We start from the raw sequence: 13,643 nt of genomic DNA, 5'->3' as shown, positions 1-13,643 counted from the left end.
GAAATGCTAGCTGTCTCTTTAGGAGGGCTAGAGAAAAGATTGGCGGGTATGTTCGCTAAGTCTTTACCAGGCAAGAAACGGACTAGATCCCCTTCGCCTAAATGTGTATCCTCAGATGCTGAAATTCTCTCGCCGGAGGAATTAGATTTTCAGGAGGACCTATTGGACAGGAACCCAGAGGGTTCAGAAATTGAGGAATCTACTGTTGAGGAACCATTCTCAGCCTCCCAAGCGGAGAGTCTGTGGGTCCAGTCTTTGACAGACATGGTTCACTCAGCATTTAAGTTGCATTTACCGGAGCTCCGGGGTCCGGCAATTTCCTCTTTGGGCTCCTTAAAGGCGCCCTTGAACAACGCAGTTTTTCCGGTCCATCCTCTATTGGAGGAATTAATTTTCCAAGATTGGGTACGACCAGACAGAATTTTTCTGCCGCCTAAAAAATTTTCTGTTATCTACCCGTTGGAAGAGAAGTTTGCCAAAAAATGGGCGCTCCCAGCTGTGGATGCTGCCATCTCTTGTGTGAATAAATCACTAACTTGCCCGGTAAAAAACATACAAATGTTTAAAGACCCGGTTGATAAACGTTTGGAAACTCTTTTAAAAGCTTCCTTTGCTACGGCAGGGGCAGTGGTACAGCCAGCAGTTGCTGCTATTGGAGTCTGTCAAGCTTTAAAAGACCAGACTAAACAGATGCTTAAGGACATCCCTGCCCAGCAGGCAGAGGAGCTATCTGATATACCCAGAGCTCTATGCTTTGCGGTGGATGCTATAAAAGACTCTATTCAGCAGGCGTCTCGTTTATCACTATTTTTAGTGCATATGAGAAGACTCTTATGGTTAAAGAACTGGGCGGCCGAGCCCCCATGCAAAAGGCTTCTGGCAGGTTTTCCCTTCCATGGAGGACGACTCTTCGGAGAAGATCTGGATAAATACATTCAGACTATTTCGAGTGGTAAGAGTACGCTTTTACCAGTCAAAAAGAAGTTTCGGGGGCCTACGTTTAAAAGGCAACTTTCTCCGGCTCCGGGGCCCTCAAATTCCAGGCAGTACCGACGGCCTCCTGTACGATCAAACTTTAACAGCAAATCGCAGGCTCTGGCGGCAAGAAGCCTTGGTATCGCAAACCAGCTAAGCCAGCCCCTTATGAAGGGGCGCCCCCACCCATGAGGGTGGGGGGAAGGCTTCACCTCTTTGCAGAGGTTTGGGAAGCCAACATCCCCGACGAATGGGTCCGGTCTACTGTGGCCGCAGGTTACAGACTAGAGTTTCTAAAAATCCCTCCTCCTCATTACCAGGAGTCAAGAGTACCAGGCGACCCTGTGAAAAAAGCCGCATTGATAGCGGCATTGAATCATCTGCTATGCCAGAAGGTGATAGTAGAAGTACCAGTCCGGGAACAGGGATTGGGGTTCTACTCCAACCTGTTTATCATCCCAAAGCCCAACGGCGATGTCAGGCCAATTTTGGACTTAAAGGGAGTAAATGTGTACCTAAAGGTCCGCTCATTCCGGATGGAAACTATTCGGTCAGCTGTCGCCGTGCTCCAGAAGGACGACTTTATGGCGTCCATAGACATAAAGGATGCTTACCTTCATGTGCCAATTTTTCAGCCACATCAAGTATTTCTACGCTTCTCGGTGGCTCAACGTCATTTCCAATTTATGGCGCTCCCCTTCGGGTTGGCTACGGCCCCCCGGGTATTCACGAAGGTCCTAGCTCCAATCCTAGCCAATCTAAGGACCCAAGGGGTCACGGTCCTGGCTTACCTGGACGACCTCTTGGTCGTAGACCACTCGTCTCCTGGCCTGGAGCGAGCAGTGGCCCTCACAGTTCAGTACCTCGAAAGGTTCGGCTGGGTCCTAAATCGAGACAAGTCAGCATTCCTGCCCACAAGGCAGCTGGAATACCTCGGTATGAGATTGGATACAGAACAACAGAAGGTGTTTCTGCCCTTATTAAAGGTCAAGGCCATCAAGGAGCTAATACAAATAGTTCTAAGCAAGAGAAGGCCAACTGTTCGCCTATGTATGCGGCTACTAGGCAAGATGGTGGCCACATTCGAGGCGGTTCCATACGCTCAAAGCCACACTCGCATCCTGCAGGCAGCCATCCTGTCAGTATGGAGCAAGAGGCCTCAGGCCTTAGATATTCCTTTGCCACTCTCACCAAGGGTGCGACAAAGTCTATCTTGGTGGTTAAACCCTCAGAATCTCCTGAAGGGAAAGACTTTCAGTCCTGTGACCTGGAAGATAGTAACCACAGACGCCAGCCTGATGGGCTGGGGAGCAATTTTGGACGGTTGCACTCGCCAGGGCACTTGGGCAGCGGCAGAGAAGCAGTTGCCCATCAATATCTTGGAGCTCAGAGCTGCTCGACTGGCCCTCAGGGCTTGGACGTCCAAACTACAGGGGTTCCCGGTGAGAATACAATCGGACAATGCCACGGCGGTGGCGTATATAAATCACCAAGGGGGAACCAAGAGTCTAGCCGCTCAGAGAGAAGTGAGCTTAATTCTCTTGTGGGCAGAAGCCCATGTGCCCTGCATATCGGCTATATTCATTCCCGGAGTGGACAACCTACAGGCGGACTTCTTGAGTCGCCAGACTCTGTTGCCGGGGGAGTGGTCTCTGCATCCACAAGTTTTTCAGACACTCTGCCAGAAATGGGGAGTGCCGGACGTGGATATCATGGCATCGAGACTGAACAAGAAGCTAGACAGGTTCATGTCCCGCACAAGGGATCCCAGGGCCTGCGGCACCGATGCGTTAGTTTGCCCTTGGCATCAGTTCAAACTTCTTTATGCATTTCCCCCGCTCCAGTTACTACCCCGCCTGCTGCGCAGGATCAGGGTGGAGCACATACCAGTTATCCTGGTAGCTCCAGCATGGCCCAGAAGGGCATGGTATTCACTAATCCTGAAGATGGTAGTGGGAGACCCTTGGACTCTTCCTCTACGGCCAGACCTGCTATCGCAAGGTCCGATCCTCCACCCTGCCTTACGGCATCTAAATTTGACGGCCTGGAAGCTGAATCCCTGATTCTCAGGGGTAGAGGTCTGTCTCAGAAAGTAATCTCTACCCTAATCAGAGCCAGGAAACCGGTCTCTAGGGTGATTTATTACAGGGTCTGGAAGGCCTATGTAGGCTGGTGTGAGTCCAAGCGATGGCTTTCTCGCAAATTTACCATCGATAGAGTATTAAGTTTTCTCCAGCTAGGAGTGGATAAGGGACTGGCATTAAGCACAATCAAGGGACAGATTTCAGCTTTGTCAGTGTGGTTTCAGCGGCCGCTGGCCACCCACTCGCTGGTTAAGACCTTCATTCAAGGGGTCTTACGTATTAATCCTCCAGTTAAATCCCCGCTTTGTCCGTGGGATTTAAATCTTGTTCTGTCAAGTTTACAGAAACAACCTTTTGAGCCGTTGGCTGAAATTCCTTTGGTTTTACTGACAAGGAAGTTAGTATTTTTGGTCGCCATAGTTTCCGCAAGAAGAGTATCGGAACTGGCGGCCTTATCCTGTAAGGAACCATATCTTATTTTTCATAAGGACAAGGTCGTTCTCCGCCCTCATCCTTCCTTCCTACCGAAGGTTATATCCAGTTTTCATTTGAACCAGGATTTGGTATTACCATCCTTCTTCCCTAAACCTACTTCCAGAAAGGAAGGGTTGCTGCATTCCTTGGATATTGTCAGGGCCATGAAGGCCTATCTTAAAGCTACAGAGAAGATCCGGAAAACAGATGTGCTGTTCATTCTACCGGATGGGCCCAAGAAGGGGCAGGCAGCTGCAAAGTCCACCATCTCAAGGTGGATTAAACAGTTAATCACTCAGGCCTACGGCTTGAAAGGGTTGCCTCCTCCGTTATCATTGAAGGCTCATTCTACTAGGGCCATGGGCGCCTCCTGGGCAGCACACCACCAGATCTCTATGGCTCAAGTTTGCAAGGCGGCAACCTGGTCTTCTGTCCACACGTTTACAAAATTCTACCAGTTGGACGTAAGAAGGAATACTGATGCAGCCTTTGGGCAGGCAGTGCTGCAGGCTGCAGTTTGAGACCCTCGGATTCCGGGGGCTCCCTTTTGAGTAAAATTTAAAAATTATTATTTTTCTCAACTAAGTTGGATTTATTATGATTTAAGTATCTCTAAATTAAATCCTTTTGTCTTGGGAAGATGTTCTCCCTCCCCTCATTGTAAGCATTGCTTTGGGACATCCCACATAGTAATGAATATGCCGCTCTGTGTCCCGTGATGTACGAGAAAGAAAAAGGGATTTTTAATACAGCTTACCTGTAAAATCCTTTTCTTGGAGTACATCACGGGACACAGAGCTCCCACCCCTCTTATGGGGACCATTTTGGGAGGCATACTGCTTGCTACAAAACTGAGGTACTCCTCCTATGGGAAGGGGTTATATAGGGAGGGGCATTTCCTGTTTGAGATTGCCAGTGTCCATCACCTGAAGGTACTCCATATAACCCACATAGTAATGAATATGCCGCTCTGTGTCCCGTGATGTACTCCAAGAAAAGGATTTTACAGGTAAGCTGTATTAAAAATCCCTTTTTTTTTCAAAATGTTCAGTCTTTTTTTAGTTGCGCAAAAAAAAAAAAATCGCAGAGGTGATCAAATACCACCAAAAGAAAGCTCTATTTGTGGGGGGAAAAGGACGCCAATTTTGTTTGGGTACAGTGTAGCATGACCGCGCAATTGCCATTCAAAGTGCGACAGTGCTGAAAGCTGAAAATTGGCTTGGGCGGGAAGGTGCGTAAGTGCCTTGTATGGAAGTGGTTAAACAAACATGTCATACTTACCTCCTCTGTGCAGTTGGTTTTGCACAGAGTGTGCCCGATCCTCCTCTTCTGGGGTCCCTCAGCCGCGCTCCTGGCTCCCCCTGTTCTCGAGTGCCCCCCGTCTGAGAAGCGCTCTCCCTCGGGGCACCCGTGCGGGCGCGCTCCCATGTCCTGCTGCTGCATCCATTGACACAGGCAGGAGGACTCGACTCCGCCCCCGCACTGCTATCAATCTATCCAATCAGGACCCGAAACACCGACTGGAGCTAGTATATTCATCTCCGGCGCAGGAATGATCGGCTCATGTAAGTAAAAGGGGGGCTCTGAGGAGCCGAGTCTACTACAAGAGGCTTTTCACCTCAATGCATAGAATGCACTGAGATGAAAAACTGCAAGGGTTTACAAATCCATTAACCACTTCCCGACCGCCGCATGTAAATGTTCGTCCACAGAATGGCACGTACAGGCATATGGGCGTACATGTACGTCCTTGCCTTCTAGCGGGTGGGGGGTCCGATCGGGACCTCCCCCGCTACATGCGGCGGTCCGATTCTCGCGGGGAGCGATCCGGGACGAGGGCGCGGCTAGAACGGGGAGAGCCGTATGTAAACACGGCTTCCCCGTGCTTCACTGTGGCGGCGCATCGATCGAGTGATCCCTTATATAGGGAGACTCGATCGATGACGTCAATCCTACAGCCACACCCCCCTACAGTTGTAAACACACACTAGGTGAACCCTAACTCCTACAGCGCCCCCCTGTGGTTAACTCCCAAACTGCAACTGTCATTTTCACAATAAACAATGCAATTTAAATGCATGTTTTTCTGTGAAAATGACAATGGTCCCAAAAATGTGTCAAAATTGTCCGAAGTGTCCACCATAATGTCGCAGTCACGAAAAAAATCGCTGATCGCCGCCATTAGTAGTAAAAAAAAAATTTTTTATAAAAATGCAATAAAACTATCCCCTATTTTGTAAACGCTATAAATTTTGCGCAAACCAATCGATAAACGATTATTGCGATTTTTTTTTTTAACAAAAATAGGTAGAAGAATACGCATCGGCCTAAACTGAGGAAAAAAACATTTTTTATATATATTTTTGGGGGATATTTATTATAGCAAAAAGTAAAAAATATTGATTTTTTTTCAAAATTGTCGCTCTATTTTTGTTTATGGCGCAAAAAATAAAAACCGCAGAGGTGATCAAATACCACCAAAAGAGAGCTCTATTTGTGGGGAAAAAAGGACGTCAATTTTGTTTGGGAGCCACGTCGCACGACCGCGCAATTGTCTGTTAAAGCGACGCAGTGCCGAATCGCAAAACCTGGCCTGGGCATTTAGCTGCCTAAAGGTCCGGGGCTTAAGTGGTTAACCACTTCCATACCGGGCCTATTTTGGCACTTCTCTCCTACATGCAAAAATCATATTTATTTTTTTGCTAGAAAATTACTCAGAACCCCCAAACACTATATATGTTTTTTCAGCAGACACTCTAGGGAATAAAATGGCGGTCATTGCAACTTTTTATCTCGCACGGTATTTGCGCAATAATTTTAAAAACTTTAAAAAACGGTTTCATGAATTTAAAAATAACAAAACAGTAAAGTTAGCCCAATTTTTTTGTATAATGTGAAAGATGAAGTTACGCCGAGTAAATAGATACCCAACATGTCACGCTTTAAAATTTGCGCACACTCATGGAATGACGCCAAACTTCAGTACTTTCAAAATCTCCATAGGCGTTGCTTAATTTTTTTTTACAGGTTACCAGTTTAGAGTTACAGAGGAGGTCTAGTGCTAATATTTGTTGCTGGCGCTCTAACGCACGCGGCGATACCTCGCATGTGTGGTTTGAACAGTGTTTACATATGTGGGTGGGACTTGCGTGTGCGTTCGGTTCTGAGCGCTAGCTCCTGGGGATAGGGGCATTTAAAAAAAAATGATTATTTTTTTTTTTTGTTTTTTTTTTTTACTTCATTTATTTAATTTTTACACTTTTTTTTTTTTACTTTTATTCCTATTATAAGGAATGTAAACATCCCTTGTAATAGGAATGGTTCGTGACAGGTCCTCTTTATGGAGAGATGCGGGGGGGGGTCAATAATCTCTCCTCCAGGCTGGAAAGAATGAGATTGTGAATAAAAATTCACGGATCTCATGCTTTCAGCCGCGATTACGGCTTTGTTTACATTCCGGTACCTGGGCGTGACGTCATAACATCACGCCCGGGCCTCCGACGATCATAGAGATGACTGGTGACCATGTGGTCACCAGTCATCTCTATGCCTCCCGTCCGGCGCCGGCAGATCGTTTCTCTGGGTCTCCGATGGCACGGAAGAGCCTGGAGAAGCACCGGATGGCGGCGGGAGGGGGCGGATGTCCCCCCCCCCCCCGTCGCCTATAAGAACGATCAAGCGGCGGAACTGCCGATATGATCTTTCTTATGGTGCACAGGATCGCTGGCTGAAAAGATGGATATCTGAATGATGCCTGTAGCTGCAGGCATCATTCAGATATCCCCACTGAAAGTCCAGGACGTCATATGACGTCCTTGGGCGGGAAGTGGTTAAAGAGGAAATAAACCCTGATGGGTTTTACTTCCTTTTTATTTTCCTGCAAAGGTAAAGAATAATGGGCTACTATGCATCGCATAGTATTATTATTACTATTATACAGGTTTTTTATAGCGCCAACAGTTTGCGCAGCGCTTAACAAAATAAAGGCAGACATTACAGTTACATTATAATTTGGTACAGGGGAAATCAGAGGGCGCTGCTCATTAGAGCTTACAATGTAAAAAGGGAGGGTCAATTGATACAAAAGGTAATCGCTGTGGGGGGATGAGCTGATGGAGGAAGTAAAACAGTGTTGGTTAGAAGCAGGATATGCTTCTTTAACCACTTAAGGACCGGACCAATATGCTGCTACATGACCCAAGGGGTTTTTACAATTCGGCACTGCGTCGCTTTAACAGACAATTGCGCAGTCGTGCGACGTGGCTCCCAAACAAAATTGGCGTCCCTTTTCCCCCACAAATAGAGCTTTCTTTTGGTGGTATTTGATCACCTCTGCGGTTTTTATTTTTTGCGCTATAAACAAAAATAAAGCGACAATTTTGAAAAAAATGCAATATTTTTTACTTTTTGCTATAATAAATATCTCCCAAAAACATATATAACATTTTTTTTCCTCAGTTTAGGCCGATACATATTCTTCTACCTATTTTTGTTAAAAAACATCGCAATAAGCGTTTATCTATTGGTTTGCGCAAAATTTATAGCGTTTACAAAATAGGGGATAGTTTTATTTATTTTTTTTTTTTTACTACTAATGGCGGCGATCAGCGATTTTTTTCGTGACTGCGACATTATGGCGGACACTTCGGACAATTTTGACACATTTTTGGGACCATTGTCATTTTCACAGCAAAAAATGCATTTAAATTACATTGTTTATTGTGAAAATGACAGTTTCAGTTTGGGAGTTAACCACAGGGGGCGCTGTAGGTTAACTCCCTAGTGTGTGTTTACAACTGTAGGGGGGTGTGGCTGTAGGACTGACGTCATCGATTGTGTCTCCCTATAAAAGGGATCACTCGATCGATGCAGCCGCCACAGTGAAGCACGGGGAAGCTGTGTTTTACATACGGCTCGCCCCGTTCTTCAGCTCCGGGGAGCGATCGCGACGGAGCGGCTATAAACGAATAGCCGCGCCGTCGTCCCAGATCGCTCCCCGTGGGTATCCGACCGCCGCATGTACCCACATCTAGGCAGGGACGTACAGGTACGCCAATGTGCCTGTACGTGCCATTCTGCTGACGTATATCTACATGCGGCGGTCGGGAAGTGGTTAAAGAGACGATTTTTCAGGGATTGTCTAAATATGGATAGATATGGGGACAGTCGAACAGGTTGGGGCAGGGAGTTCCAAAGGACGGGAGAAGCTCTGGAGAAATCCTGGAGGCGAGCATGGGAGGAGGTGAAAAGGGAGCTAGAGAGCAGAAAGTTTGGGAGGACCGAAGAGATCGGCTTGGTTGGTATTTTGCTACTAGGTTAGTGATGTAGCTGGGAGCCGAGTATAGTAGCCCATTATGTGTCACTTACCTGAAACCGAAGCCTGCGATGTCACCACTGTCCCCACTAGCAGCGAGCGCCCATCTTAACCCCTCTTCCTTCCGGGGCCGCAAACTTCGGCTCTGTGACTGGCCAGAGTCACGTTGCGTCACTCGTGCGCGGGAGCAGCCAGTCACGACATGACCCCCTTTAGAAACGGCACGATTTCCATTTCTAAAGTGCGCCTGCGCTGTTGCGTATCCCACATTTCCGGGTAGGGGACGTGATTACGCACCTCCTGCGGCTCGCTCCCACTGTGACTACACACAGCGGGAGTAGATTGGCGGGGCACCAGGTACTCAATGTCCACCGACACCCGCTGATCGCCGGGCAGAGACACAGAACTTCAATCTGCCTATGTAAACATGGCAGATCGCTGTTCTTACAGGGGGGAAAGGGATGGAATTTGTATCCCTGCGAAGTACTTAATTTATAAATAATCCAAAAAATGGATGACACATGTTACATATAGAAAACGCCCAAAATTTGATTTGAGTACATGATTGAAATATAATCAAATGCATAATGCATGAACAGAATCCACAATGATGTGGTAGGATACAGTATACAATTTGAACACAAAATCTGTTGGCTCAACGCGTTTCGTGACTTGATGTCGCTCATCAGGAGAAAGCGTGTACACGTGCAGAATATCGAGGGTATCCATGTGCAATTGATACGGGACTGAGGGTCATGAGTATCCCCACATGGGGAACATCTTTTCTGGGAGCTGAGATGGTATGTTAGGCGACGGACAGACAGCCCAAGAGGCAACCCCTCCAATGGACGGTCATGCATCAGATAGTGATATATGAGTGAGCATGTGTGATCGCAAAAACCAAATTGGGGCTTTAAAAAGGTGAGTGATATGTGCAGGGCTTTTTTTCCCAAAAAATAGGTGCAGGAACTCCCTTCTTCCGAGTCACCTCGTGTCCACCCCTACACACCTCCGAGCACCATTCCTTGGTTCCACCCCCTACCCACCTCTGAGCAACATTCCTTGGTTCCACCCCCTACCCACCTCAGAGCACTATTCCTTGGTTCCACCCCCTACCCACCTCTGAGCACCATTCCTTGGTTCCAGCACCTACCCACCTCTAAGCACCATTCCTTGGTTCCACTCATTACCCACCTCTGAGCATCATTCCCTGGTTTCACCCCCTACCCTCCTTCGAGCACCATTCCTTGGTTCCAACCCCTACCCACCTCTGAGGACCATTCTTTGGTTCCACCCCCTACCCACCTCTCAGCAATGGATACAGAACCAAGTATCAATTCATGGTGCTAAGTAATTTGAATGTAATTTGTTACATGGATGATAGGAAGTAAAACAGATCACCTGTAGCCAGCAATAATGGCACACCCCCAGCAACAATAGACTTTGAACAGCTAGCAACAATAGACCCCTCCCTCAACAGTTGTCTCCCAGCAACGATTGTCTCCCAGTAGCATAAGAGCCCCCCTGTAAAAAGAGATCCCCTCAGGTAACAATAGATCTCCCAGCAGCCAGCATCAATAGACCCTCCAATACACCCCAGCACTCCTTGCCATTACATATATTCAGAGCTGGAGGTGCCGGAACTGCGTTCCCCCGCGTTCCTGCTGAAAAAAAGCCCTGGATATGTGTATTGAATAACTGTGGTGTGTGAGATCCTTAGTAGGGAAAATGGTGCATGAAAGTGTATGAAGTAGACTAAATCCCATACAGAGAAAAAAAATGTTTTCAATAAGAAGTGAAAAATCACTTCATGTTACATGGTAGGTGAGGTTGAAAAAAGACACAAGTCCAACCTATGTGTGTGATTATATGTCAGTATTACATTGTATATGTCAGTATTACCTGTATGTTGTGGTCATTCAGGTGTTTATCTAATAGTTTCTTTAAACCATTGATGCTCTCCGCTGAGACCACCGCCTGTGGAAGGGAATTCCACATCCTTGCCGCTCTTACAGTAAAGAACCCTCTATGTAGTTTAAGGTTAAACCTCTCTTCTTCTCAATTAAATGAGTGGCCACGTGTCTTATTAAACTCCCTTCTGCGAAAAAGTTTTCTCCCTATTGTGGGGTCCCCAGTACGGTATTTGTACATTGAAATCATATCCCCTCTCAAGCGTCTCTTCTCCAGAGAGAATAAGTTCAGTGCTCGCAACCTTTCCTCATAATTGATATCCTCCATTTCCTTTATTAGCTTTGTTGCCCTTCTTGGTACTCGCTCCATTTCCAGTACATCCTTCCTGAGGACTGGTGCCCAGAACGGAACAGCATACTCCAGGTGCGGCCGGACCAGAGTCTTGTAGAGCGGGAGAATTATCGTTTTATCTCTGGAGTTGAATGCATTCCAATATTCTTTTTGCTTTATTGAGGATTATTTTATTTTATTGATTAACCACCTGCCGCATGACTATTTACGTTGACAACATGGCACGGGGCAGGCAGATTACGGGTACGGGCGCGTGCGCTCCCGCCAATTGCTTCTCGATTGCGGCCGCGGGTCCCAGGAACTCGATGTTCCCGGGAGTACCGCGATTGCGGTCGGCAAGGGCAGAATGGGGGAATGCCTTTCTAAACAAGGCAACCCCCTATTCTGCCTAGTGACACTGTCACTGATGACCGTTCCCGTGATTGGTAACGTTCATCAGAGATGCGTCATGTGTAGCCACGCCCCCTAACAGTAAGAATCACTTCCTAGGGAGCACTTAACCCCTGCAGCACCACCTAGTGTTAACCCCTTCACTGCCAGTGTCATTTTTTACAGTAATCGGTGCATTTTTATAGCACTGATCGCTGTAAATATGACAATGGTGTCAAAAGTGTCCGGTGTGTCCGCCATAATGTCGCAGTCACAATAAAAATCGCTGATCGCTGCCATTACTATTAAAAATAATTAATATAAATGCCATAAAACAGTCCCCTATTATGTAGATGCTATAACTATTGCGCAAACCAATCAATAAACGCTTAATTTCAATTTGTTTTACCAAAAATATGTAGAAGAATACGTATCGGCCTAAATTGTGGGATTTTGTTTTTTTATATATTTATTTTTTGAGGATATTGTAGCAAAAAGTCAAAAATATTGCATTTTCTTTCAAAAAATAAAAACCGCAGAGGTGATCAAATACCACCAAAAGAAACCTCTATTTGTGGGAAAAAAAAGGACGTCAATTTTGTTTGGGAGCCACGTCACACAACCGCGCAATTGTCAGTTAAATCGACGCAGTGCCGAATCGCAAAAAGTGGCCTGATCTTTGACCACCAAAATGGGCTGCAGTGGTTAATGGAATTAACATGGTTATTTTTTTAATCATAGAGCAGTTAAAATATTATTTGTGTGACCTCACACAGAAATTAAAACCACTGCCTGGTGGGGTGGGTGAGAGGGAGGGCGATTGGAAAATACATTTTACCCGGAGTGGGGGAAAAAAAAAATTATATATACTGTGTTTCCCCGATAATAAGACCTAGCATGATTTTTGGGGAGGGCTGCAATATAATCCCTACCCCGAAAATAAGCCCTAGTAAAATTTGTTTAAATTTTGTTTAATCCACTTTGCAGAATGATTGCAGCGGCTCCCCCCTCTCCTCCCGCCCGATACCCGCAGCCCCCCCTCCTCAGCACATGGAGCGGGCAGACGCCAGTTGGACACTGGCTTCCCCCTCCTCCGCTCTCCTCCTGCCCGATGCCAGCAGCCCCTACCTCCTCAGCGCACAGAGCGGGAAGACGGCAGCAGGACACCGCCCCCCCCCTCCTCTGCTCCCCTCCCGCCCGACGCCCGCGGCCCCTCCCCAGTGCATGGAGCAGGCCGACTCCGGCAGGGCACCGGCTCCCCCCTCCTCTGCTCTCCTCCCGCCCGCGGCCCCTCCCCAGTGCACGGAGCAGGCCGACTCCGGCAGGACACCGGCTCCCTCCTCCTCTGCTCTCCTCACGCCCGACGCCCGCGGCCCCTCCCCAGTGCACGGAGCAGGCCGACGCCAGCGGGGATCCTGGAGCAGAGAAGAGCCCAGGCAGACCATGCGACAGCCAGGGTAGCTGCAAGAAAGGTACCGTATTTTAAGATGCTTTTTACATCACAATACTGACTCCTGACCTGACAGGGAGGGGGAGGGGAGAAGACAGGGGACACAGGAGATCTATCATGCTTTAAAGGAAAAGGATTTTTTATTTTCTTTAGGATAACAACCACTTTAGGATCATTGTACATACCATAGTTAAATAAGACACCCCCAGAAAATAAGCCCTAGTGTGTTTTAGGTTGCCAAAATTAATATAAGACCCAGGCTTATTTTCGGGGGAACACGGTATATCTCCACCTAAATGTATTTTCCTCTTCAAAATGCTTTTAGCCTCTTGTATGAAAATGACATGCTAGAACGGTGTCTCTGCCCACAGTCACAAATCTCTGTCCCTGTCCATGTTACAGAAGTCGGCCAATGAAGAGCGTCCTAACCGGGTTGTTTTGACTTTGTACTTGATTTGGGGATCGTAGCATTTCATTGTGTTCAGTACTATGTGTCGGTTTCACTGCCTGTATCCTAGATAGACATATTGTAACAGGATATTTCTCTTTAACAGGTCGAGAACTTGCAACTTTCAATTACTTGGTAAGTGAATTCTTAAATCTTTTATTTATGATCATAGGCCTGGAGAAAGTTAAAGCGTGAGTTCTAGGGATCGACCGATGATCGGTGCGGCCGGTATTCACTTTTTTAGCAGTATCGGTCTAAAAACGAACC

General features: G+C 47.1%; 1 protein-coding gene across 1 annotated transcript in view; it reads left to right on the top strand.

Annotated features, from left to right (window-relative positions):
- ZWILCH (zwilch kinetochore protein) overlaps positions 1-13,643 on the top strand; it is a 102,067-nt gene that overhangs the window by 69,214 nt on the left and 19,210 nt on the right. The window contains exon 14 of the mRNA XM_040342255.1: positions 13,483-13,511. Coding sequence (XP_040198189.1) covers positions 13,483-13,511 — 29 coding nt within the window. The remainder of the gene's footprint in view (positions 1-13,482; positions 13,512-13,643) is intronic.

Source organism: Rana temporaria, chromosome 3, assembly GCF_905171775.1.
Source record: "Rana temporaria chromosome 3, aRanTem1.1, whole genome shotgun sequence".
Lineage (NCBI taxonomy): Eukaryota > Metazoa > Chordata > Amphibia > Anura > Ranidae > Rana > Rana temporaria.
Note: the sequence above shows the minus strand (reverse complement) of the source record. Positions and strands in the feature narration are given on the sequence as shown.